Raw genomic sequence first — 23,838 nt, forward strand, 5'->3', positions numbered from 1 at the left:
CGTGGATGATTCAACCGCAGCAATGGCGTGCAGCTGTGATTACATGGTCAGCCTATGAAAGTAGCACCCTTTCCCAATTTGCAAGTCCCCGCTTCTATTCCCTTCAACTCCCCTCTCACTGCCTCCCCCACACTGGTAGCAATCAGCCAGGTGCTAAATGCCTGGGTGAGGCACAGCTCATGGGTGGATGGGGGCAGTACCGGGGAGGGGGGGTGGTGATTGAAATTGCGTTTGCACGTGGAAATAAGCATCTGCGCTTGCTTGGCAGAGGAGGAAGCGGGGGCAGGAAATAACTGTCATTCTCTGAGCTGAGAGTACGGACTCTGTGTGTGTCGTGGGGAGAGAGAGGGTGATAGACTGAGGCAGGTTAATCATTAACTTAGTGAAGTGAAATGGATGAAGTAAAGAGAGGGGGGTTGGGGGGGGGGGGGGTTGGGATTGACTGGGATTTTTTTAGAAGTACAGCTCAAATGAATGAGGGTCGGCGGTGCGTCCCCTCGGAGAGGCCTGATTAACGGCACCATGCAGTGTGATGGAGGAAAAGAAGAGCTGACACCAACCAGACTTTTTGGAAAATGCTGATGTGGCAGCAACTCGCACCAGCCAGGGAGGGTGGTGGGGGGGTGGGGGGGGGGGGGTTTACCTCGTGATGATTGTTAATGAATAATCGATTGCGAGAGTGCAGTCAATGGAGGGCATGTATGTGAATCTCTTCTACACTCTCATATAGACTTATAGGTTTAATTAAACTAATCGCTGCATTGACTCGGAGCCCCAAAGCCCTTTGAAGCTTGCCGTATTAATGACATGAAATCCAGCCCCCCCCCCCCCCCCTTTTTTTTGTGGCAGAAATGTGTGCAGAGAAGAGAGAAATGAAGAGAGTGCTGCTGCAGAACAGTTCAATTTCCCCGGCTTATTCTGCACACAAGGACTCTGTGTAGGAATATGCATGTTGTAATTTAATAAGCCTACTAGTACAACAGTAATGGTGTGTAATGTTTCTCTATGCTTCTAATTCAGCTTGATGTAGTGAAGCACCGATGCTGATCCTGATATTGGTCCGATATTGGCTCAAATAGCTTGATATGGTATCAGATACTATTATTTTAATTAATAACAATTTAGTACATGTATGTATTTATTTGTTACATTTTGTTTTACAAAGTTAAGAAAGCAGTGTTTAAGTCAAGCTTTACACAAGAATGATCCCAGTTTCTTCCTCACAGAGTTGCATTCAGCTTGTTGATTGAACATTTGGATCGGTACTTGGTATCAGCAGAGAGCCCCGGGTACAGATATCGGTATCAGGACTGAAAACGTCTGATTGGTGCATCCTATCTTGATGTCACAAACTTGCTGCACATGCGATAAATGAGCTTTACATTTTTCCAAGTCGGAGACCACATCTTTCTGTCACGCAAAAGGAACCAGAGTCGTGTCGTCAACATGTCCATCACCGTGGGTTAGTCCTCTGGCGTGCGTCTCAGAGCCCCGGTGACCTGAAACAGTGAGACAGCTCAGGTAGCGGGGCTACACGACAGACAGCAGCTTTAATGTGCTTCCTCTCCATCCTGACTGTTTTGGTATCTTCCATACGAAGGAGTCACTCGGCTGGCACAAATCCCCTTTCCTCTAAAAGCCTCTGATCATCATGTCGTTGTCCGCAGCGAAACACTCCGGGGACTCTGCTTTCACATAATGAAAACCAAGAGAGCGGCCCACAGCTCGGCTTATAATCACCATGTGTACAGTCTGTGTGTGCACACGCAACGAGTTCGCCTTTTTGCAATGTTTGAGTGAAAACAAAAGAGCTTCGGCGTGAATACTCATCTGTGTGTGTGCGCTTTAGTGCAACATGAGGGGGGGGGGGGGGGGGGGGGGGGGGGGGGGTTGTCAGTTGTGTGTGTGTGTGCGTCCACATGTGTGCGCATGAGTCACGTCGAGAGGTTCCACCAGCTATTATTGAGCTGGGACTGGTGTGGTTTAATAGTGGATAGGATAATTGTCTCCTCATCAGCTCTCCGGAGATTACAATAGAAACTGTCATGTGAATTAGAATTCTTGACATTTTCCCAAAGTCTGTCTTTGAAAGGCACTGTTCAAACAGGCTGTGTGTGTGTGTGTGTGAGACCTTTTCATACTCTCTAAGATGCGCTCCACCATCCGTCCCCCTGTGCGTCATAAACAAACGAGAGTTACTCTCTCCCAGGAAAAGAGGGGAGGGGGAAAGCGAGACTCAGAAGAAAGGGTGAATGTGCAAGACAGGAGGCGAGGAGGAAACAGCTTGACAAGGCGCCTTACCTCTCCCGTGTTCCTGTGTTCCTGTGTGCTCGTGCTGTAAGCTGCTCGCAGAAAGGTGGAACTCAGAATGCATGCAGCAGGTTTTGCTTTTTTTGGGGGGGTTGGCTGCTCTTGCAGGAAAAAGGCTGAGGTACAAACAGATACTATTGTTTAATTTGTGCTCTCATTCTGTATGTGCAGAGTGTATATTCATTCATTGTGACACGCAAAGTTTGAATAGCTTCCTTCTTTAGTGTGCAGGTTGTCACACACAATGTCTCTCTCGCTCACTCTCACACACGCACACACACACCTACACACACACACACACACACACACACACACACACACACACACACACACACACACTCACACACACACACACACACAATTTAAAATGTCCAATCTGTATTCTAAACACGACTAAAGGTTAGCCCCGCAACCAAAAACAAAACGTGTTTGGAGCTGAGTTTTCCATCCAGTCAAGCAGGAAGTAAGAATTAGATTTCATCAAGAATCAATCAACAGCATGTGATTCTGGAAAGTTGATCTGTTGTTTTTTGTTTTCCCTAACTTCTGCAGTGCAGACATTAAAAATGTAATAGACATGTCTCTTAATTACTTAAACATAGTTTAGTAACTAGTTTTAGTTATTTTTACTTTATTTCTGAAACAATTGCACCATCAGCCCAACAAATGGCCTTCGTTGAGGCACGGACTGCTATAAATCACAAAAAAACACCAGACAACTACTATACCTCTATATTACTCATATTTTTTTGTTTTTGTCCAAATTACATCTCACACTCAAACTCTTCAGTTTTACATGAAGAAATATGTAATGTGTAATTAAACAGTTACATTTTCCAGTCGAGTATAACGTTGTGTCAGACAACGCCACAGGAAGGCAACGCGGTAAGCTGTGCAATCATTACTGAGAAATCCTCGTGTTTAACCTTGCTCACCGCGTCGTTTAGTTCTCTCTTTAAAGGAAATTGCCACACTTGCAACAGCAATGTTTCCAAATGCAATTCTGATAATTTCTCGTATTAACACAGTTGTTACACTGCTGTTAATTAATACCTTCTATTATTAAAGTAATAAACCACCTAAACACCTCAGGAAATGCAGGCCAGAGAAACCAGAGTGTAAAAAAAAAAAGAAAATCCTGCTTGAGGCTGTCTAACATCTCCCATGTCATCAGTGAATTAATAGTGGTTGACCTAATGCACCTTGTTTGAAAGCTATTTCATGGTCTCATTGTTGCTCATGCAGACTATCAAGGCAGAGCTGTGTCTGCTCACGTCTAAAGGCCAAGGAAAGTGCTGCTGGTGAGCAAGGCTGTTGTCAAAATAAGAAATGTTTTGGGCGCAAACCTTGCACGCTCTTCAGTGGAACATGTAAACATTTACACAGGGGCGTGAGTCAACCCGTTTCCCCCGGACTTTTTTTTTTCTTCTTCTCTCTCCTCCTCTTTCTGGGTCGTTTTTCTATCTTCCCTTCAAAATTACACAGCTTTTGTGTGTTGCTCGACTCCAGCGCCTGTTGTCAGTTACTCTTACTGATCAGCCTTTCCTGTTGCTGCAGAGGAACTGCGAGCAGTGAGATAAGGACAGTGAGAGCACATGCTTGCACCAGGGAGGCGGAGGGGGAGGAGATAAAAAAGTAACAAGATACAACGTGAAGGGCAAAGGCCTGCCTAATTGGGATATTACCAGAGATCATCACAGTTGTTTTTGCAGCCACGGGTGTCTCGGGGGTTGTGAATGTGTGACGCCAGCCACTGCAACAAGGAGACCAGATGGGGACAGAGGTCCAGTTTGGGCCGGCTGGTCCCAGCAGCAGGAAACAGCTGAGCTTTTGAAATATCAGAGGAGCTCTCTTCTGGGAGGCTGAGGAAGAGACAAACAATCCTGCACAGGGAAGGATTAAGGAGACCTGCATAAATCTAGGGAACAAACCGAGGATGTGAGAAGGGGGGAACTGGAGTTTAAGCATCCAGGGCCTGAGGATCACAGCGCAGGATATGCATGTTTATGCACTTTGACTCCTCCAGCATGAGACACGCGGGGGAGCACGACTAAAGGGAGGAATCAGGCCTCGCTATTAGAGCTCGCTCTGGAATTTAGGACAGTTTGCATCACGTAGGGCAGGTGCTGCGCTTCTCGTCTGCCTGATACGTGAGTCGACGCACTAAAAAGCCGATGAGGGGGACTGCGTGGGAGGGAGACAGCCAGTTTTTAAGTGGAGGCTGGGGGAGTTTTCTTTAACAGGTCGGCTCCACCAGGGCCAGAGCGGGCAGCGATGAGTCAGAGGAAGCTGACACGACAGATGAGGTTGTGGGAGAGTCCTGAGGGTCCACCTCCTGCGCCCTCTCTCACCTCACCTGTGTCACCGGTCGATCAGTCTCGAGGACACGGGGGCTCTGCTTTGTTTCGCCGTTTGAAACTGAACCGCAGTATTCAGGAGCGCAGGCGCTCATCTCACTGTAACATCGCATCTCTTTGCAGGTACAGTTCTGCATGAAAGCCACTGATCTTTGATTGCCCCCAGTCCTCAGTAACATATCTCTATTCTGCATCAGTTCAGATGCAGGGGTTGCAATGGGGCGGACTGTGAGATAACGGGCCCCTGGGCTCGGACATGCAGAAGGCCCTCCCACCGCCCTTACGTAGGAGCAAGACACACTTTATAGTGGTTCACCCTCTTTTTGAAGTTGTTTTGTGTCTCTTTGTAGTTGTTTTGTGTCTTTGTGGTTGTTTTGCATCTCTTTGTGGTCATTTACATCTCCTTATAGTTGTTTTTGTCTCTTTGTGGTTGTTGTGTGTCTCTTTGTGGTCATTATTTGAGTCTCTTCCTGGTTGCTCTTTTAGACAGGGAGCCCGCTGACACTTCGGGCCCCTGGGCTTGTGCCCGGTAGGCCTGTTCAGTTATCCCTCCATGTTGAGATGAGGTGTGAGCATTGTGAGAATGAATTATTCAAAGCACACACTCTGATAACCACAGTCAGATGGATTCGATTTTGGAAAGTGCTGAAATCAGAAGTCTCATAATTACTCTCAAAATTTGCAGAAAAAATAAATAGAACGGGGATTAGTGCGTGCAGCTGGCAGAGGGTCCCCCTGGCAGACATTTTTGATGTGTGTTTTTTTATTACCGGAGAAACTTGTTTAATGCTAATTTGATCTGTAGTCATATTGACAAAGCCTTCTGGGGAGAGGAGTGGCTCCTAATTGGCCAATTTATAAGTCAATTCTAAAAATATCACGCTTCACGTTTAATTTTAGAAGTCAAACTGAAAACCGTTCACTAACCGAGTTGACAACAGAAGTTCGAGAAGTTTAGGAGAAATGTAGGGGAGATAAAAGTGATCCTACATTAAAAATAGATGCTGCAGCTACACTGCAACCTGCTTCCCCATCTGTCCTTGTCATCTCAACATCTGAATGCAGCCTGAAAGTGATTCATATTATTATGCATCTCATATCTGTAGTAAGGTTGAACAATTTTCGAGAAATATCTAAATACGATAACTTGACTGATATTGCAGTGACGATATGAGTTGGGATATCAGACTGAAAGACATTTTTACGTCTTCATTCTCATTTGAATTGAAAAACATGATTGCGGTTTGATTTTCGCAGGGATCTGTACCAAACTAAGATGTTTTCTCAAATCGGTAGAATGTGATGTGTGGAGCAGGACGTCACTGCAGCACAACATGATTTAATTGAAAATGAAACACTGCAGGTGTTGGTGACAACGAGACTATTGTAAACTGTTTGGCTGAGCTCGGCCTTTGAATTAGTCTTAGCCTTGTGTTTAATGTTAATCTGCTGGTAGAACATTTCTGGTTTGGATGTTATATATCTGGTATCAGTCCTCAAAGAGAGCTGAATCCAAATAACAAACCTCAATCCCTCACGTCTTCAGACAGACAGCTTTGGCTCACAGAGACGCTGCGGTTGTTGGGGCTCATTCATACTTCAGGTGAATGGGGTAAAAAAGACAATAATTGTTTGTATTTTAAGTTTTCTGAAATGTTGTGTTTAAATATGCAAATGGCACATTATCTAACACTAACGTTTGATGAATTTAGGAGGAATCTGCAGATTCAAACAGACTAAGTAGTAAAATAAACACCTACATGTGTATTTTGGATGTTTTCTTTCCACAAGTCTGAAAGAGGTAGTGATAAACTCGACTTGGTGCTGCAGCATCCGTCACATCTCTCGTTTCACCAACCTGCTCTCTAACAGACTAGACTTGGGTGTTCATGCTTATCTTGTTGTCGCTGCAAAAGAGAAGCAGCAGCGAAACAGACACCCAAATGAAATGGAACAGATGTAAAAAAACATTTCCTCCCTGTCCTCTCTTACCCTCCAGCTTCGATTCAGAGAATGGTCCCTCTCCGGGACGCAGTCCCATGGATTCGCAGGCGAGTCCTGGGTTGGTACTCCACCCTTCTTTCCCCCAGAGCCAGCGCAGGGAGTCCTTCCTGTACCGCTCAGACTCAGACTACGACACGTCCCCCAAAACCATGTCACGCAACTCCTCGATCAACAGTGAGGGGTAAGCACGAAGCCACCGTCCATCACTGGGCCCTGGGTCCATCACGTGGCAGCAACTCTTAAATCTGCAATGTCCACACACACACATACACACACCACAGTTACTGCACATTATTCCAATCAACACAGCAGTGGTTATGATTGTAATTATGCAATCATTATGCAAATGAAATCATGATGAATCTTCTTAACGTCAACTGTTCTCTGTTTCTTGGCTTGTCTTGCAGCAAGTTCAACGCACCCAAAACCTCCCATCAGTGTATTTCAGGACTATTTCTCTGTTTAGATCCACATAGGTCTTTGTAAACATCTGGCTCACAGATGCAGCCTCTCATATAAACACCAATACTGAGCTGCCCAAGACGCTCACATTCATCTCACGCTGCACCTTTTGTTTTCCACCCTGCAGGCACGCCGAAGACATGATCGTCACCCCCTTCGCTCAGGTATGCTTGCCTGGTGCACCTCGTCTGACATGTTCAATTGCTGTAAATGACTAGAAAAGGTGGCTAATTAGTGCAGTGAACTTGTCTCCTCCCCCCCCTCCTGTTCCCTCCCTCCCTCCTTCTCTCCCTCCTACGCTGTCCATCCACCCTCCAGGTGTTGGCCAGCCTACGAACTGTAAGAAGCAACTTCACCATCCTCGCCAATGTCACAACACCCACTAACAAGTCAGTATCATGCTGTCAAACACCCCTTCTCCCCCCCCCCCCCCCCCACACACACAATCCTCACGACTGCCTGCTTAGTTTGCAGCGTGTGTCTGCTAATGTCTCCTTCTCCGTGCTCCCGTAGGGAAACAATTTAGCCGTCATGATGAACCAGTTCATGATTATCGTGCTCAAGGAAAAATACAATATGCATTATTATTTGGCATCTCTCCAACATGCTGAGAGTGCAGAGAGCATCACGCCTCAGATGTCCCTGAGTCTGTACACAGACGACAGAGAGACGGTCAATAACACTGAAATGATTCTCCTTTGTAGCAGCAGATAGTGAGAGCTTGAGTTGACAGGCTTTTACCTCCTCGTCTATATGATATATATATATATATATATAGCAATGTACCACATTATCAGCATCTATAATTATTCAGTGTTGTGCCCTGAAAATGTTTTCCTCAACGCTCAATGATGAGACCATGAAGGCTACATGAAAGAAGAGCAGAGCTTTGTCTTTGACTCTTTGTGGATAATTAGATATTTTAATCATATCATATTTTAATCAATCTTAAAAAAAATCCTTCTGTATCCATAGGCATTTTAATCTATCTGTCTCTTTTTAGGGGCAAACAAACGAATACATATTTACACCCCCCCTGTGTGAGCCGAGCCTTTTGTTGCCTCCTCCTGGAACGCTGAGTGTGTTGAAGCCCAGCAGGGGGCAGCAGCGTGTGGTTCTGCTTCTGATGTAATGATGTGTTTGTCCACAGGAGGTCACCAGTGACAAGCCAACCCACTGTTCCCCAAGCCACACTCTCTGGTATGTTGTCTGCTAATTAAAACTCTTAGTCCAAAGAGTCCCACAGTCCCCTCACACGGCTGTGAGGACACGCTGAAGGCTCCCACACTCCCTGAATGCATCATCAGTAATGAACATGACTCCACAGAACATCATGAGGCTATCAGTGAGGATTTAATTAACTGTGCTGCATACATTGAAGAGACTCCACATATGATGCTGAAGTTACCAAAGATTTGTGTGTTAAGAAATACAGCGGCTGCAGAGAGAGACGAGATGTTTAAAGGACTGAGAGAAAAGGCTGAAACCTACTGAGGACAAAATGTAACCAGTTGTATAAATGTTGCAGCGTTGCAAAACCACAAACTATTTTACTTTAACCATCAGAAGTTAATGCTTCAACTGTAGAGACATTTTCATTTAGTTTCAACCAAACACTTAATATTTGAGGCAAAATCATAGAGTTTGTCCGGTAGACATGGAAGTGTACAATATTTATATTTTTCTCACTCAGCTGATTTCAAATCTCAATTCTAAATTCAGTCCAGTTTTACTGTGTTCATACAATCGGTGTGCAGAACATACGCACATCTTTCTTGTACGCTGATTTCTGTTTCTATAAAATGAAGTAAAACAAATTAAAGGAAACTTGCTCGTTTTGCTTGTCTGTATCAAGCAGAAATGAATGAATTTATAGATTTCTGATCATTTTAAACATCAGTATTCACAAAGAAAATACATTTTGTTGTCTATTATTTGAGATATTAAAAGGAGCTGTCACTCAATTCTATATTTATTTATCTAATCTCACAGCTAACTTATGTTTTGAATTTAAATTATACATGTTGTGTCACTAAGCTAATCATAATTCAAAATATAGGCCCACTGTACATGGATGATCATTTTAAATGGAGGATCTTCTATCAGGTCACCGCTGTGTGTCTGTCATTCACAGAGGAGACATACCAGCAGATGGCTCGGGAGACTCTGGAGGAACTGGACTGGTGTCTGGACCAGCTGGAGACCGTTCAGACCCACCGCTCAGTCAGCGAGATGGCCTCCAACAAGGTGCACACCTGTCCACACACACAAACATGTACTCTCACTGCCCGTCTGCCTCAGCGTTAGCTCAGTATGGCGCCGAGCTTGTTGATGAATCAATGGGTTGCAGCTGTATCACTGTACAAAATGCATTTTGGATAGAGCTTCCTGTTTAAGCTCCACCGAGGTCAATTATAAAATACATTAAAAAACAACCTGCATGAGTAGTTTGTAAAACTTACTCATTCAAAATAACCTAACCTAATAATTAAAAACCTTCATCTCTAACACCTGCCACATTGAACCTTCACACACTATGATTGTTTAGAACTTTTACGGAGGTTTGTTCATTAGAAGTAATAATTCTGGAACATTTGTTTGGGTTTATTTGCAATCCTGTGGTATTAGTTGTCTTGATGAATAATTAATGCCTCAAATGTGATCAACCGTCTCTGGGCTTTTATGGCATTTGTTAGACTAAACGCACCGATTATGCCGAGTTAAGCATTAGTGTGTACAACTGCAAGAGATGCAGCATGCCTGTGTGTGAAGATGGGAAGGCTTCTAAAGTGTGTGTGTGTGTGTGTGTGTGTGCATTTATATTTGTTGGGGTATGGAGACAGACAGAGAGAGAGAGAGAGAGAGAGAGAGAGAGAGAGAGAGAGAGGAGAGAAAGAACAGGGGAAGGGTGACGGTATGTGGGTATGGAGGACATGGGGGGGGGGGGGGGGGGCCTGATGCTGATGTCTCTGCTGTAACCTTGGTTGCTATCGAACAGCAGCAGGGTCTGCCCTTCCCTTTTAGTCATTGGCTTGCCACTCTGACCACAAACCATGTGGTTTGGGCAACAACCAATGAAATAGAGGTGATGCTCCTTTAATAGGGTTCTGTCTTAAAGAGACAGCATCCAGTGCCTTGTTTGTTTTATTCTGGAAATTCTTCCCATGTTGCACATCACTATTAATGAATGAAGGTTCTTTGTGTGTTTTGATTCAGTCAGGCTTGTGATGAAGGACTGAGGGAGAGGTAACAGGAGTGTGCTTAAAGGACATCCTTTTTGTGTGTGTGTGTGTGCGTGCGTTCATTTCTGTGTGTGCACATACAGTGTGCAGAAAAAAGTCTCCTGGAGTCTCTGTGAATATGTTGCTGCCTTTTCGCAGCTAAGCTACATAAATCCTCTGCACTGTGCCAACATGGAGGTACACATGAATATTCCCACTCAGTCTCTCACTCTTGCTCACACCCTTGCACACACACATATTTTCGACAGACGTACATGCTGTCTTGTCGCACATGCGCACTCTGAGGCTGAGAGCAGAAGCAAGCACAGACACGCACACACACACATGCATGCGCCTGCAGCCACACTGCCTGATTAGCTTGCGAGAGCTGTCTACAGCATCCAGGGAAATGGCGCAAGAGGCAGAGCATTGGAGGAGGAACGGCAGCCTAAAGCGGCGGGATTAGACCTCTGGCATTCTGGCCAGCTGAGGCATGGATTGACTCGGAGCAGGGGACTGGGCTACGGAGCGATCAGGAGGCAGCCTGACTGACTGTGGACTGACTGTGTGTTGCTGGGATCGGTGTGAGACGGCTGATGCACCGGTAGGACTGGGCCGGGCCTCTGGATCCGTACCGTGGGGGAGGGGCAGCCGACGCAGGGAGAGGGAGCCTGTTTTTCCAGACCAGAGCTCTGGTGTGATTCTTCAGCCTGACCGTCTGCCACAGGCCTGCCTGCATCCCTGCCTGCATCCCTCTCTGTCTCTTTCTCTCTCTCCCTCTCTCATCCTCCCCATCCTTGTTTTTCTCTTGCTATTGTCATCTGCTCCTTCCTCCTCCGATGTTCCCGCTGTCATCCACGCTCCCTCTGCCTCCATCACTCGAAACTATGGTCATCTTTCTGTCCTGGCGTCACCATCACTCCATCCCTCTAACCTCCATCATCTAAATATTTTAGTACGGTTTGCCAAGCAGCTCAACTCTCGCAACATCATTTTTTCGTTCACATCTCTCCCACATTCCCACTCATCTCCTCCATCGGCTCCTTTCTGTGCCCTTCAGACGGTCCCCCGCTACCCTCTCCTTTTCCCTCCATCTTCCCTCTTTCGGCTCCCATCCACCTCTACCCTGCAGTGACTGTAGATTTGGGTCAGTCTGCTCAGCAAATGGGATGAGATGTAGTCTCCACAGCAGCCGGATCCAGGGGGCTCCTGGTCTGCCCATCAGGGGGACCCTCATCTTCGGACCACACTAAGGCTGGAGCCTGACTCTGGACTGACTGGGTGGCCTGCTTTGGGGTGCTGCATGTAGGCGAGGACAGTCTGCACCAGCAGCCCCCACCCTCACCCCCTTTCCCCTGTTCCTTCGCCCCCTCTCGGGGGCAGCCGTCACTCTGGAGTGTCCCGGCTTGACTGGCTGTGGCCTCTCCTCACACACCCTGACGACGCCCTCATGCCACTGGGGCACCCGCAGCGCCCCCACTCCGCTCCACTACCGCACCTCCTGCCTGTGCCACCGGCCCAAACCCCCCGTCAACCTCAACATGGGTGTGGTGGAGGCCATTGACCCAGCACCATCCCCCTGCCCCTCGCCTGTACCAGGGGGCTACAGGCTGCCCCGCTCCTCCAGCTACAGCCCCCTGCAGGGGAGGGCAGGGGCAGAGCTGGACCTCGGTGCGGCTGCTGGAGGGGTTCTGGAGGGAAGCGGGACGGCGGCGGAGCGCAGGACGCCCTTAGTCGACCTGTTCTGTGAGACCTGCTCCAGGCCCTGGCTCATCGGCTGGTGGGACCAGGTAGGGCTCGGAGAGCTTGCAGAGGGCAAACAAGGCCTGGCAGTGGCCATCTTGGATGTGGATTCTTCAATTGTTACATCTAAGCATGCATGAACAACTCAGCTGTTTGTTTACTCCATCTTCTTATGTGTCTTTATTTAAATCCAGCCATAATGGTGTCAGCTTGTGAAATGTATGTGTTTATAAGGCAGAATTGACGTGTGGATTGTATTCTGAATTTATGTGGTGGAGGAAGGTTTTGTGGGTCTGATGGTGGCTTTGCGAGGAGCTGTAAGGCAGTGTGTTCACGTACATAATTTATACATGAATCCACTGAAGGGGAACAGGGAGAGGAGCACAGAGTTTATTAACTCTGTTCAGTGTCATCACCTTGCAGCAGCAATGTAAACAAAAAGACAATATCACTGTTATTCTTCATCTCTCTATATATGGTCTACATTTCTGTCCTTTGAGAATACACCTAGCTGCTTAAAATCTAAGAAATAGCTTTGGGACTTATGGGACTGTGATAAGTAGTCCAGCCGTCTTTACTGCAGGTACATTGCAGTGTCACATAATGTCCATTTCCATCCTCCACACCTGCGTCCCACATCCCTCTGTGTCTCTCTCCTGCTAGCCTGAGGCTAATACAGACTGAAGGAAGCCAAGCGGATTGTCAGTGAAGGACAATGCCTATTGTCTCAGGACTGAGTTTCTTTTGTCCTCAGGTGTACCGACATGTTACATCCATAACAATGTATGAAGTCAGACGTTGTGGCAGTTTTCTTTGACATGTCAGGTCTGCATTCGATGAGATATCTTGGCACCGTGTTACCAAAACAAACTCGAGCTTTTGTCTTTCCTGTTTTCTTGAATGACATTGGGCACATGAGGATGAATGAGTTTGTTCTCTGCTGATATGTTTAATCAGTCGTACAGGTTGTAGTTCAGAGGAGGGTCATGTTCAGCATGTGTGTTATTCGGTTACAGTTATTCAAGATCATAGGCAGTTAGAAAAAAAAAAAGAAGCCCTCCTGGGTCCCCCACATATGCAGGTGTATGAGTGTGTGTGTTTGTGGTCATGTCTGTGCAGTGTCCGCATGTTTGCTCCATTAGTCAGTGTCATGAGGAAGAGTGTTGTTTGTCCTGGCACTCGGACTGGCACCGTGGAAGTGTTGGTTGTCAGCTATGACTCAGCGTTACAGCATTAGGGAAGGAAAGAACGAGCGAGAGAGAGAGAGAGTAGGAGGAGGTTTGGGCTGCGCCTGCTGCCTAAGTGTGCCACGGGGCTTGACTTGCTTTCCTGGCTCCTGGTGACTGATTCTGCCTGACTGCTTCTACGATTTGCTGTCAGAGTACCTATCTGCTCGGCGCATCATGTGACGAGCGGCGGGCCGGATAGGATGGGTGGAAAAAGAGAGAGAACTGGGAGGAAAAGAGTGAAAGATGGAGGGAATGCATAGAGTGTGTGAAATGGCATAGGAAGCCAGAGTGGAGCCTGTGACAGAGGAGACTGTTGTTTACCTCGAGAGGGAGGGGGGGGGGGGGGGAGACAGCAGTGGAGGGGAGGGTTGACCTTGGTAAAGGTCAGAGACACCTGCCTACTCCCTCAGATCGTCACCCAAGCAGCCGCCGCTCTCACATCGAGCTGAAGGACTGACTGTGAGGAGGCAGTTGCCACGGCAACCGCTCTGGTTGCCATGGAGATTGTTATGTGTGAAAGATCAGTCGGCAGGACACAGACCGAAGGGGTTATGTCCGAATCCTACTGTGCCTTGACATGACTTGTGCAACAGGTGACTATCGAGCCCTCCAAATAAAAATAAATTAAAATAACGAGCGAACAGTCAGTGTTCAATGTCTGCAGGGATAATGTATTCACGTAATCACACTGATGCCCGCACGGCACGGACCGGCACACTAGTCGTTCATGATTGCCACTGTCGATGTTGGGAGAAGAATAAACATGCCACATTACCGCAGAATTCAAATACACGGCAATCAAAATACAGGCACACTGAATTGGGGGTGCTGAACAGTATGTTCTCAAAAAGAGGAGGCATGATTCATCATTGGTTTTTCTCACCCTTTAGTGAATGAAGCCAGAATAAGGGGCAATCATTGATTTTCTCATGTTTGACTGATGTTTTGTTGTTTCAGAACAAGTACAATGTTAATAACTCTGAGGGTTTACCCATCTGCACGTCTCTACAATGTTGGATATGTCTGCTACTTTGTAAGTCAAGTCACTCACTTCCTGTGTCTGTCTCTGCTTCCCTCAGTTCAAGAGGATGTTGAACAGGGAGCTGTCCCATTTGTCAGAGACGAGTCGCTCAGGGAACCAGGTGTCAGAATACATCTCCACTACCTTTCTAGGTAAAACACACCTGTCAACCTCTATAGCGAGTCCCTTCTCGCGCTGATCCCAGGTCAAGTCTCCATCCTGGCTCACCTCTGACTCCCCCTCCTGTCCCCAGATAAGCAGAACGAAGTGGAGATCCCGTCCCCGACTTTGAGGGAGAGGGAGAAGCCCATGTGTCACATCAGCGGTGTGAAGAAGCTCACGCACAGTTCCAGCCTTTCAAACTCCTCCACGCCTCGATTCGGTGTGAAGACTGAACATGAGGAAGCGTTAGCCAGGGTAAATATCTTACTGTGTTTTTATTGTGTCCATGACTTGTGTTTTTATGCTGCTTTGATGCAACAGAAAATCCTCTTGTGGGACAATAAAGATCTGAGATCTTATAATAAAGAACTAAGAAGTGATGCACGCGGCTTGTTGTTGCCGTTTAAGGATTATGAAGTTATTGAAGTCAGCTATACGTCATTGTTATCGCATTATGCAAAATAACAAGCAAAAGGCTAACGCTAGGTTAACAGCAGATACTTTTTGAATCATGCGATCACAATGTAAAAGAAGCCAAAATAACTTACATTTGAGGTCATTTTCCAACACCGCTGACAGTTAGTCGACTTCAATAACTTAATCTAAACAGCGACAACAAGCTGTGTGCATCCTTTTTTATTGTCCCCTGGAAGCAGTTTCTGTTGTGTTGTGAGCTTTTGAGTTTTCTTTTAAATGCTGCGAATGTGTAAAACTGATGTTTTCATGTGCCATCAAGAAGCTTCTTCCTTTGCTTGTGTTGTGTCGAGTAGTGGTTTCTTAATGTGCAGTGCTTTGAGCTCTCAGGGCCACCATAGGAAAGGCACTAAAAGACGTTTTAATACCCATACTACCATACCATTTATTATGCCAGAAAAAAGATTTACAATGTCCCAATACATAATAATTCAAACGCAGTAGATACATGAGCGGGAGGGTCAAAGTTCAAGGTGCTATGTTATGAGGAAGTAGTCCCAAATGAATACATACTGCATGCAACATTACATTACTTTGTAACGGCAGCTGCAGTGTACTAAACGTAGAAAGAAAAGAATGCGATTTGAAACGCAGCTACTGTTGTGACATCACATGTGAGTCACATGAGTTTGAAACTTCACCTGTTAACATCTTTTCGGCATCGGTCCATCAGAGTTAGAGCGAGAGCTTTCTTATTTCTCAGTGTGGAAAAAACAACAACTCCAAAAACCACAAAACAACACAAGTGTTCAAGCTTCATGAAAACGTATCGTAGTCTAATGTAAAGAACACACAGCTGCAGTATCGTGCACCTTAAAGAGTGGATTTGGATTTAGTGCTGATGTGTGTTAATCTTGTCTGTTGTGCCTTCAGGAGCTGAACGACTTGAACATGTGGGGCCTTAATATCTTTCGTGTGGCAGAGTACTCTAATAACCGTCCCCTCAGCTGCACAATGTATGCCATCTTCCAGGTGAGACACAGAGCGCTTTAACGAACAATGGACTGTTCACTATGTCATGTAGCACGACTTCACTGTGACCATGACCCCTGTGGCTGCAGGAGAGAGATCTACTGAAGACCTTTAGTATCCCCGTGGATACGTTTGTCACCTATGTGATGACCCTGGAGGACCACTACCATGCCAATGTGGCCTACCACAACAGCCTCCACGCTGCAGATGTCACTCAGTCTACTCATGTACTGCTATCCACTCCGGCGCTAGATGTAAATACCTCTACTGCTCAGCCAATACACATCGAACTTCACATGCTCAGGATTTCATACATACCAGGCCCTCTACAAATAGTACAGTAGTCAAAGGTAAATTGTAAACAGCAGTTTAACGGATTACTTTTTTCTCTGACAGGCTGTGTTCACTGATCTAGAGATACTAGCTGCGTTATTTGCCGCTGCCATCCACGATGTGGACCATCCAGGAGTGTCCAACCAATTCCTCATAAACACAAGTGAGTCGTAATCAGATTCGAGAGACGACGCAAAAACGTGAATAAAAAAAAAGAAAGAAACTAAAACCTGCTTTCAGGGAAAACTCCAAACGGTTCAGGAATGAATACAACTGATTTGTGTCGTATGGGACCAGGACTAGGAAGTCTCAACAAAGGCTGGAAAGCAATAAAAGAACCAGTTTGATAATGACAACCAGTATAACAAAGACCGGTCTCGACTTCTGCCAACTCTGTGAAATTCCCTGATTTTTAGAAAGAACATAAGGCAGGAAGCGAAGATCACTTTTCTAGGTCAGCTAGTCTGATTATTCTTTCTACCCAGGAAAGGTTTGTCTTAAATGTTGAGATTCAGAATATGCAATAGGAGTTATAATAAAAAATACATAAATAATAAACAAAATATTGTAAAGAAAATTCTAAATACTAATAAAAGTAAAACAAAAACCCACAACAACAGCACTAATGGTTGACTAATTGTTTTTAAACTCTTATTTTAAATATCTATCATGTAAGTTTTATGCACATTTTGACAGTTTTATGTTTTCGTTGTCACATGATAAAATGTATTGTTCCTCTAAATGAAATTATAACTAATCATTACACCACAAAGCACTGGACACTACATTTCAGGACCTGAGATAAGTGTTGTGATTTGTATATTTGAAGAGAAAGAATTTGAAGTATTGACAATTAGGGACATTGAATTTGGTCTATATGTTTATTTTAAGTATAATTGTTTTTTTAGAGCTAATGTGTATGAAGCACTCACTTTAGTTGAACTGATCCTATATGTTTGCCTTTGGTACCACAGTCATCCTCTGTTTGAGTCAAAAAGTACACTCTTAGCTTGTTATTGTATGTTTTTAGTACATTTAGTCTGTAAATTGTGTGCTTTCGCTTGTTGTATTTGTCACTAAAGTTTTATTTGCACTGTGCTACGTCCTTAAATTGACTAAGTAGTTTTCTACATGTTGAAACGGTCAGATTCTAACACTGATGCTGGGTGTTGTTTGGGGCTTCCCTCAGACTCAGAGCTGGCCCTGATGTACAACGACGAGTCCGTGTTGGAGAACCATCACCTCGCTGTGGGCTTCAAGCTGCTCCACGAGGACAACTGTGACATCTTCCAGAACCTGAGCAAGAGGCAGAGGCAGAGCCTGAGGAAACTTGTTATTGATATGGTGAGTGTCGTCAGCCCACTGTATCATGCTGCCACCTCTCCATCTCTCTATTTTCTTCTCTCTAATGTATCATTTTTCTTTCCAGGTTTTGGCAACAGATATGTCTAAACACATGAGTTTGCTGGCAGACCTCAAGACTATGGTGGAAACCAAGAAAGTGACAAGTTCTGGAGTACTGCTGCTTGACCATTACAACGATCGGATACAGGTGAGACGCTACCTCCGGCTTCCTTTAACAGATGAGTCTGTTACAGAAGAACTGAGCATTACCGAAGCATTGACAGGATGTATTCAGTAAATTCTTTCCCTTAATTTTGTCAAAATGCCACGGCATGTTGTGGTCACAGTAAACTGTGTGCGTGGACATTTTGTGTTTCAAATGCTGGTAAGTTTTGTTGGTAGTTAAGACGACATGGAGCGGGCTGATGAACGGTTGAGTAGTCTCTTCTTCCTAAGGGGGGGTTATAAGAGATAGAACCACAAGATTTAGCATCTGTAAGATCTGGTTATCAAGGATTATGTTTAAGTATTTGATGGAAGACGTAGGTGTTACTTTAGGAGACTTTGTTCGGTGTTATCTAAATTGAGTTTGATGTCAGCCAGGCATGCAGAAATATTTGACCTGATTTCACCTTAATTGTGTCAAATGTGAATGTGAGCTTTTTTTAAGAGGACCACGGGAAAGGAGAGAAGAGAAACATGTGGGGAGGAAGAGGTTGTTGTTGTTGTTGTTGTTGTCGTCAGGAGACCCAGAAATAGGAAGGAGTGTTGGTTCAGTGTGTCAGTTTGGATCCTGACTAGTTGAGGTCCAACAAGTGTTTCTATGGGAATGCTCTGATTCAATAGTTTTGGAAGAGGATTAAGGAAAGCAGAGGCTCCGGCTCACCAATGCTGATGGTTTGATCCCCGGCTCCTCCAGTCCGCATGTCGAAGTGTCTTTGAGATCGAATCTGAACCCCAAGTTGCTCCCCGGGCGCTTCACAGCAGCTCACTGCTCCTAACAGGCTTAGGATGAGCTCAGACTTCATGTATGTATGTGACGATAAAGAAGTCAACAATATCGTCTACAACGACACTATTCTCTAGTTGTTGATATTAGATGGCTGAAGGGTTCATGAGCATTGGAGAAACTAGGTGACTTGAAGTCAAATGTCACAAAATCATTGATGATCGACATTTAAGGGAGTGAAAGGGACGGGGTTAACGGTGCAGGTGGTTGCTGTGCTAAAACACAAAGGCTTCTGCACCTTTTGGTAATGAGAGGAAAAAACGAATACAGCCAGACGCAATATAGTAATGAGTGGTGGAGGAGCTTTTTGAATATGATAAACGTCAAGCCAAAGCATCAGCAGAAAAGGAAAAGGGCATGCAAGGGTGTATATGACATGATGTGTATCACTAAAATGGAAGGAGTCTCTGTCTGTGTGTCTGAGGACCCAAGGAAGCGAGGTGTCGAGTGTGAAGTTGTTTGGATGAGCTGCATCGTATACATCTTTCAAATCAACAAATCTTTGCAAAAAGGAATGGAGGGGCAGGTGCTGGGGATTTGGGGGGGGGGGGGGGGGGGGAGTTCAGAGAGCTTTGTTGTTTTAGAGGCAGGGGGCTGCATTGTGGAGCTGATCTCACAGTTAATAGAAGACAAAAGAAGAGAGAGGAAAGCATAAATCACAAAGCTGGTAGTGCACCACCTCCTCTCAGCTGATTTGTTGCCTGACGATCATTATGCATATCTGAATCCAGTGCTTATAACGTTGCATGTGCATGATATAGAAACCTGTGCCTGTTTGTGCAGGTGTTGAGGAACATGGTGCACTGCGCTGACCTGAGCAATCCTACGAAACCCCTGGCTGTGTATCGACAATGGACGGAGAGAATCATGGAGGAGTTCTTCAGGCAGGGGGATAAGGAGAGAGAGCGAGGGATGGAGATCAGTCCCATGTGCGACAAACACACCGCATCTGTGGAAAAGAGCCAGGTAAAAGAAATCCAGTGCACAACTGGATAAAGTGGGATGATCTGCCGTCTCTGATCACAGCAGTCATCCTCGTACATCTTTAATGCTGATTTGTAGGGAGTGAAATGACACCACTGAGATTTATATGATATCCCTCACACTCTTTTTCTTCTGGATGCAGGTGGGCTTTATTGACTACATTGTCCACCCGCTGTGGGAGACATGGGGGGACCTCGTGCACCCTGATGCCCAGGACATCTTGGACACTCTGGAGGACAACAGGGACTGGTACCAGAGCACTATACCACAAAGCCCCTCGCCTCCTCCCGTGTGCCAGGATAAGGATCTAAACGCCTGCATTGACAAGTTTCAGTTTGAGCTCACCCTCGAAGACAGCTCTCAGAGAGAAGAGGAAGACGAGGGGGACAAGCCTACGCCAAACCACGTGGCACAGGACTGCAGTCAGGGGGAGGAGGAGGAGGGTAAAAAGGAGGAAGACATAATGGCCGATGAGGAAAATGAGGACATAATAGAAGAGGAAGACGAGGTTGCTATGGAGGAAGAGGAGGTGGAGGAGGAACTGAAAGCTCAGTTGGAGGTGAGATCTGAAAAGGAGAGACTTTCTGACACAAGTCCTGTAGAGGAAGAGGATGATTCTTCTTCACAAGCTGAAGATACATGAGTTCTGCTCCTGTGTCTCACTTGCACACATGATCTTGTTCATCCTTTCAATGGCCAAACCAAGAACAAATAAGACTGCAATGACAATACAGACCTTTAAATATATTTTTCAAAAAGGGAATCAATTAAAATCACTTAAAGAGAAGGTGATTACACAGCAACTGTAGATTTGAAGTGGTGACAAGTCCTCCGACTGACTTCACAACAAACTTTAGACAAAGAGGAATTTAGGAGAGAGCATTAGCGACGGGCAACTGAAGACAGCGTAGCACTCTGGGACTGGAATGCACACACACAAACACACAGAAAGTAACAAACTCGAACACGTCGTAGGAGCAAGTCATGAATACATCGATTCAACGTGCGTATGCGCATGCATCAGTCATGCAGTTCAATTGGAGCGCAAATGTACCTCCTTTCTTGCAAACACACGCACACACAGACACACAGACACACACACACACACACACACACACACACACACACACACACACACACTCGACTGTATGTTTGCATGTGTGCATTTACACGAGGGACATTGATCAGTAATGAATCTCTTTGGAAAAAGCCATCTCTTAATGGAGTATCAACTAGTGTTCAGTCAGTATTAGTAATTCATGTTTGTTAGAACTTCAGCAGAAACTGTTCTCCTCAGAAAAGCTACACATCCGGGTGACTTTTTTTTTTTCCATTTCTGTCGGAAAGAAAAATAAAAAAAATCCACAGAGTTGGAGGAGGAGAGAAGAAGTTACGGAAGGAAAAGAAGATGCTGCGACGAGGGGGGGCCCGCCAGGTCCCGTACCCCTTTTCCCTTTACGAGGAGAGTGCTACTGGTGCAAGATGGCTCTGTGCCTTTCTGAAACACCAGCTTCCTGAACGGAGCTGTCGTGAAGCAATGCATTGTGGGACAGGAGTGTGTGATTTTGTTATAATATTTTTTGATTGTCTCTTGTTAAAGATCTCTCTTTACTGCTCATGGTGTTGTGGTGTGTATCTCACATGTCCCGTTTCTGTGGTCATATGTTTTAAGCTAAAAGTCTTCCTTTGTTGCTCTTCTGGTAATATAATAACTCAGAACTCTAGATGCAGAGCAATCACTACCACCACCACAAACCACCAGTGGACTCTTTCCAGCTTACGTTTTAATTTTCTATCTATTAGAATAATTTTTTTACTTTCTGAGAATAAGCCATGTGATGCTTTGAAGCATAAGTTTTGCCTATTTTCTATTTAATGGTTGCTAAATATGTTAAAGGGATACAAAATTACTTCATCAGCAGAACAAATTTCCACTTGCCATCTCATACCCACTTGCACTGCGTGGTTATGTCTCCTCATACACAATGATTCTCACCAAAGTAAAGGATGAGAATCTTCAGTGGGTGAAGTGATTTGAAGGAACAGAGACGAATAGGAAAATCAGGGAGGCAGAATGTTTGGAGAAAGAAAGCGGTGGTCTGGTCGTCCCTAATCATCCTCGTTATGTTTGATGCTTTTTTGCCTTAATGTCAGATGCAGGATACATACCTGCAAGTATGTAGATTTATAAGATATATAATAGATATCCTAGTATATTTATATCACGTCTGTATGCTTATTTCTGTGGGTATCAGTGTGTCTACAATGTATCCAGCGTTGCATTTGGAGGGGAAAGGGGAACATTGCTGCCAATTAGTTGTCATGTTGTTACTGTGCTCGGACCAACGTAAAGAATGTGTTGTTTTTTTAATCAGGATGGTCAAAATCTTTAGCAACGTGGAGGCATGCAGAGGAAATAAGAAATGAGAGGCGGTGAGAATGAATACGGATGTTTGAATCAGACCAGATATTGATCTGTTGACATGATGGAGTTGATGCGTGTATGCGTCTGTTTGCGTGACTTACTAAGTGGTCATGAGTAACCGAGTGAGTAACAGAAGGAGAGGGCAGGATGCTAAAGATGTCCTCATGTGTGTCATCGGTCCCTCACTGGCATCACCACATTGTTGTTGAATGGTGTTCAGGATTCGATCAGCACAGCTTGAATAGGTCACAGTTTGTTTTTCACAGGGTAAACAAAAGAACATGAACGTGGTTCTTTTGGAGGGTAAGTTTCTGCAGGTCAGTAACTGAGCTTATCTGAAATGACCACAGCTCGGTGCAACAGAAGCCTGTGTGTTTGATCTGCTCCGTCGCAGGATGGAGCAGAGCTGCCGGGCCACCACACAGGCTTTCATCTTGTGGAATGGGAATCCAGGATTACTATTGCAGTTACTTAAGATTCCCATATGCATCGGCCTTTTACTTTCAAGATGTTGCTTTGTTTTTGTGGCTTCTTGTTATGTCATAAGCTATAAAAAACATGAATATTTACTTGCCATACAAACACGATACTGTAGCAATTGTTTCTTATTAAGACAATTATTCAATTGATTGATTGCTGCCATTCTTTTTAAATGATGAAAAGAAAACCATGGGAAGTGTTTTCTTTGAACAGTTTGTGTACAGTTTATTTTTATATCATTCTGGTGGATGGTCTGGGAAATGAATCACGTGTTGATGATATATAGCTATAAGCATTACCACTCTTGTATATAATGTAATATTGGATTGTAAATGATAAATTTATCCAAGTCATGATGATTGACAAACAACCAGTTAAGGTTGTTAAGTGAATCACTAAAACACTGCAGGCCACATCCTCACCTTTTCATTCTCTGGTTATGTTCTCGCTCACTTGTGCTAACATTTTTTAATCGTCCACATTTATTGTTAAAATCAAATATATTTGTACCAGCACTTTATTTCGTCAGGTTTTGAGGCAGACAGTGTGTTTCAGGTAGTGTACAGTCTGTGCTGGTGGTTTGGTCATTGGCAGTCACCTGTTGATTATAACCCATTGGGCCAAATCACAAACCGTCATTGTGCCGTAGTCAATGTTAACCTCTTTTCTAGAGACATAATCAAACAAACTAGTCATTCTCTATTAAAGGTCCATGTGAGATTGAACCCATTTGACTGATGAAGTCAAACCTAAGATGATGTAGTCACATGGGATGTGACATGTTCAAAGGAAATAAATGTGTCCTTATCTAACGTGGCCATTTCTAGTACTATCACTACATCTATTTATTAGTAACTTTAATCATTAGCCTGATAGCCTACACGTCTGTCCAGTGGTGGCCTAACTAGCTGCTTCCCATCTGGGTTGCTGTCGGGTCACTTTGTCGCAGACTGACTCCCTCTGTGAATAATTCTCCGGGCTTTAATTCATGTGTTCGTTCACAAGTAAGAAAGATTATTCAAGGGGAAAAACCAACATGAAATGATTGTAATATTTGTAAATGATCTTGCTGTAATGTGTAAAATGTGTCCAAGTTATTTTTTATTATATTATTTTTATGAAAGTTTTTCCTCTCAACAGAGCTGAGGTGTCATTTTGTGAATAAATGCATTTAATAAGCAAACATCTATATATAAAACAATACTATAGTATATCAGTATATTTTTCTTTTATTTCACTGTTCGGTACTGTAAAGTGTGTTAAAAATACAAATAAAGTAAGATTTTTATATTAAATGCAATACCATTG

The 23,838-nt window shown here is 44.7% G+C and overlaps 1 protein-coding gene across 1 annotated transcript; it reads left to right on the forward strand.

Moving 5' to 3' along the window:
- Positions 1-4,584: 4,584 nt before the first annotated feature.
- On the forward strand, positions 4,585-23,793 carry pde4a (phosphodiesterase 4A, cAMP-specific; the record flags this gene model as incomplete). Its single annotated transcript, XM_079177490.1, has 15 exons — positions 4,585-4,790; positions 6,667-6,852; positions 7,261-7,297; positions 7,452-7,522; positions 8,284-8,333; positions 9,268-9,380; positions 14,406-14,499; positions 14,601-14,764; positions 15,857-15,955; positions 16,045-16,209; positions 16,352-16,451; positions 17,478-17,632; positions 17,718-17,840; positions 19,425-19,607; positions 19,768-23,793. 15 exons carry the CDS (start codon positions 4,585-4,587, stop codon positions 20,266-20,268), a joined length of 2,247 nt encoding a protein of 748 aa, XP_079033616.1. The 3' UTR covers positions 20,269-23,793.
- Between the last annotated feature and the right edge of the window lie 45 nt (positions 23,794-23,838).

This window comes from Pholis gunnellus (genome assembly GCF_910591455.1).
Source record: "Pholis gunnellus genome assembly, chromosome: 17".
Taxonomy (NCBI): domain Eukaryota; kingdom Metazoa; phylum Chordata; class Actinopteri; order Perciformes; family Pholidae; genus Pholis; species Pholis gunnellus.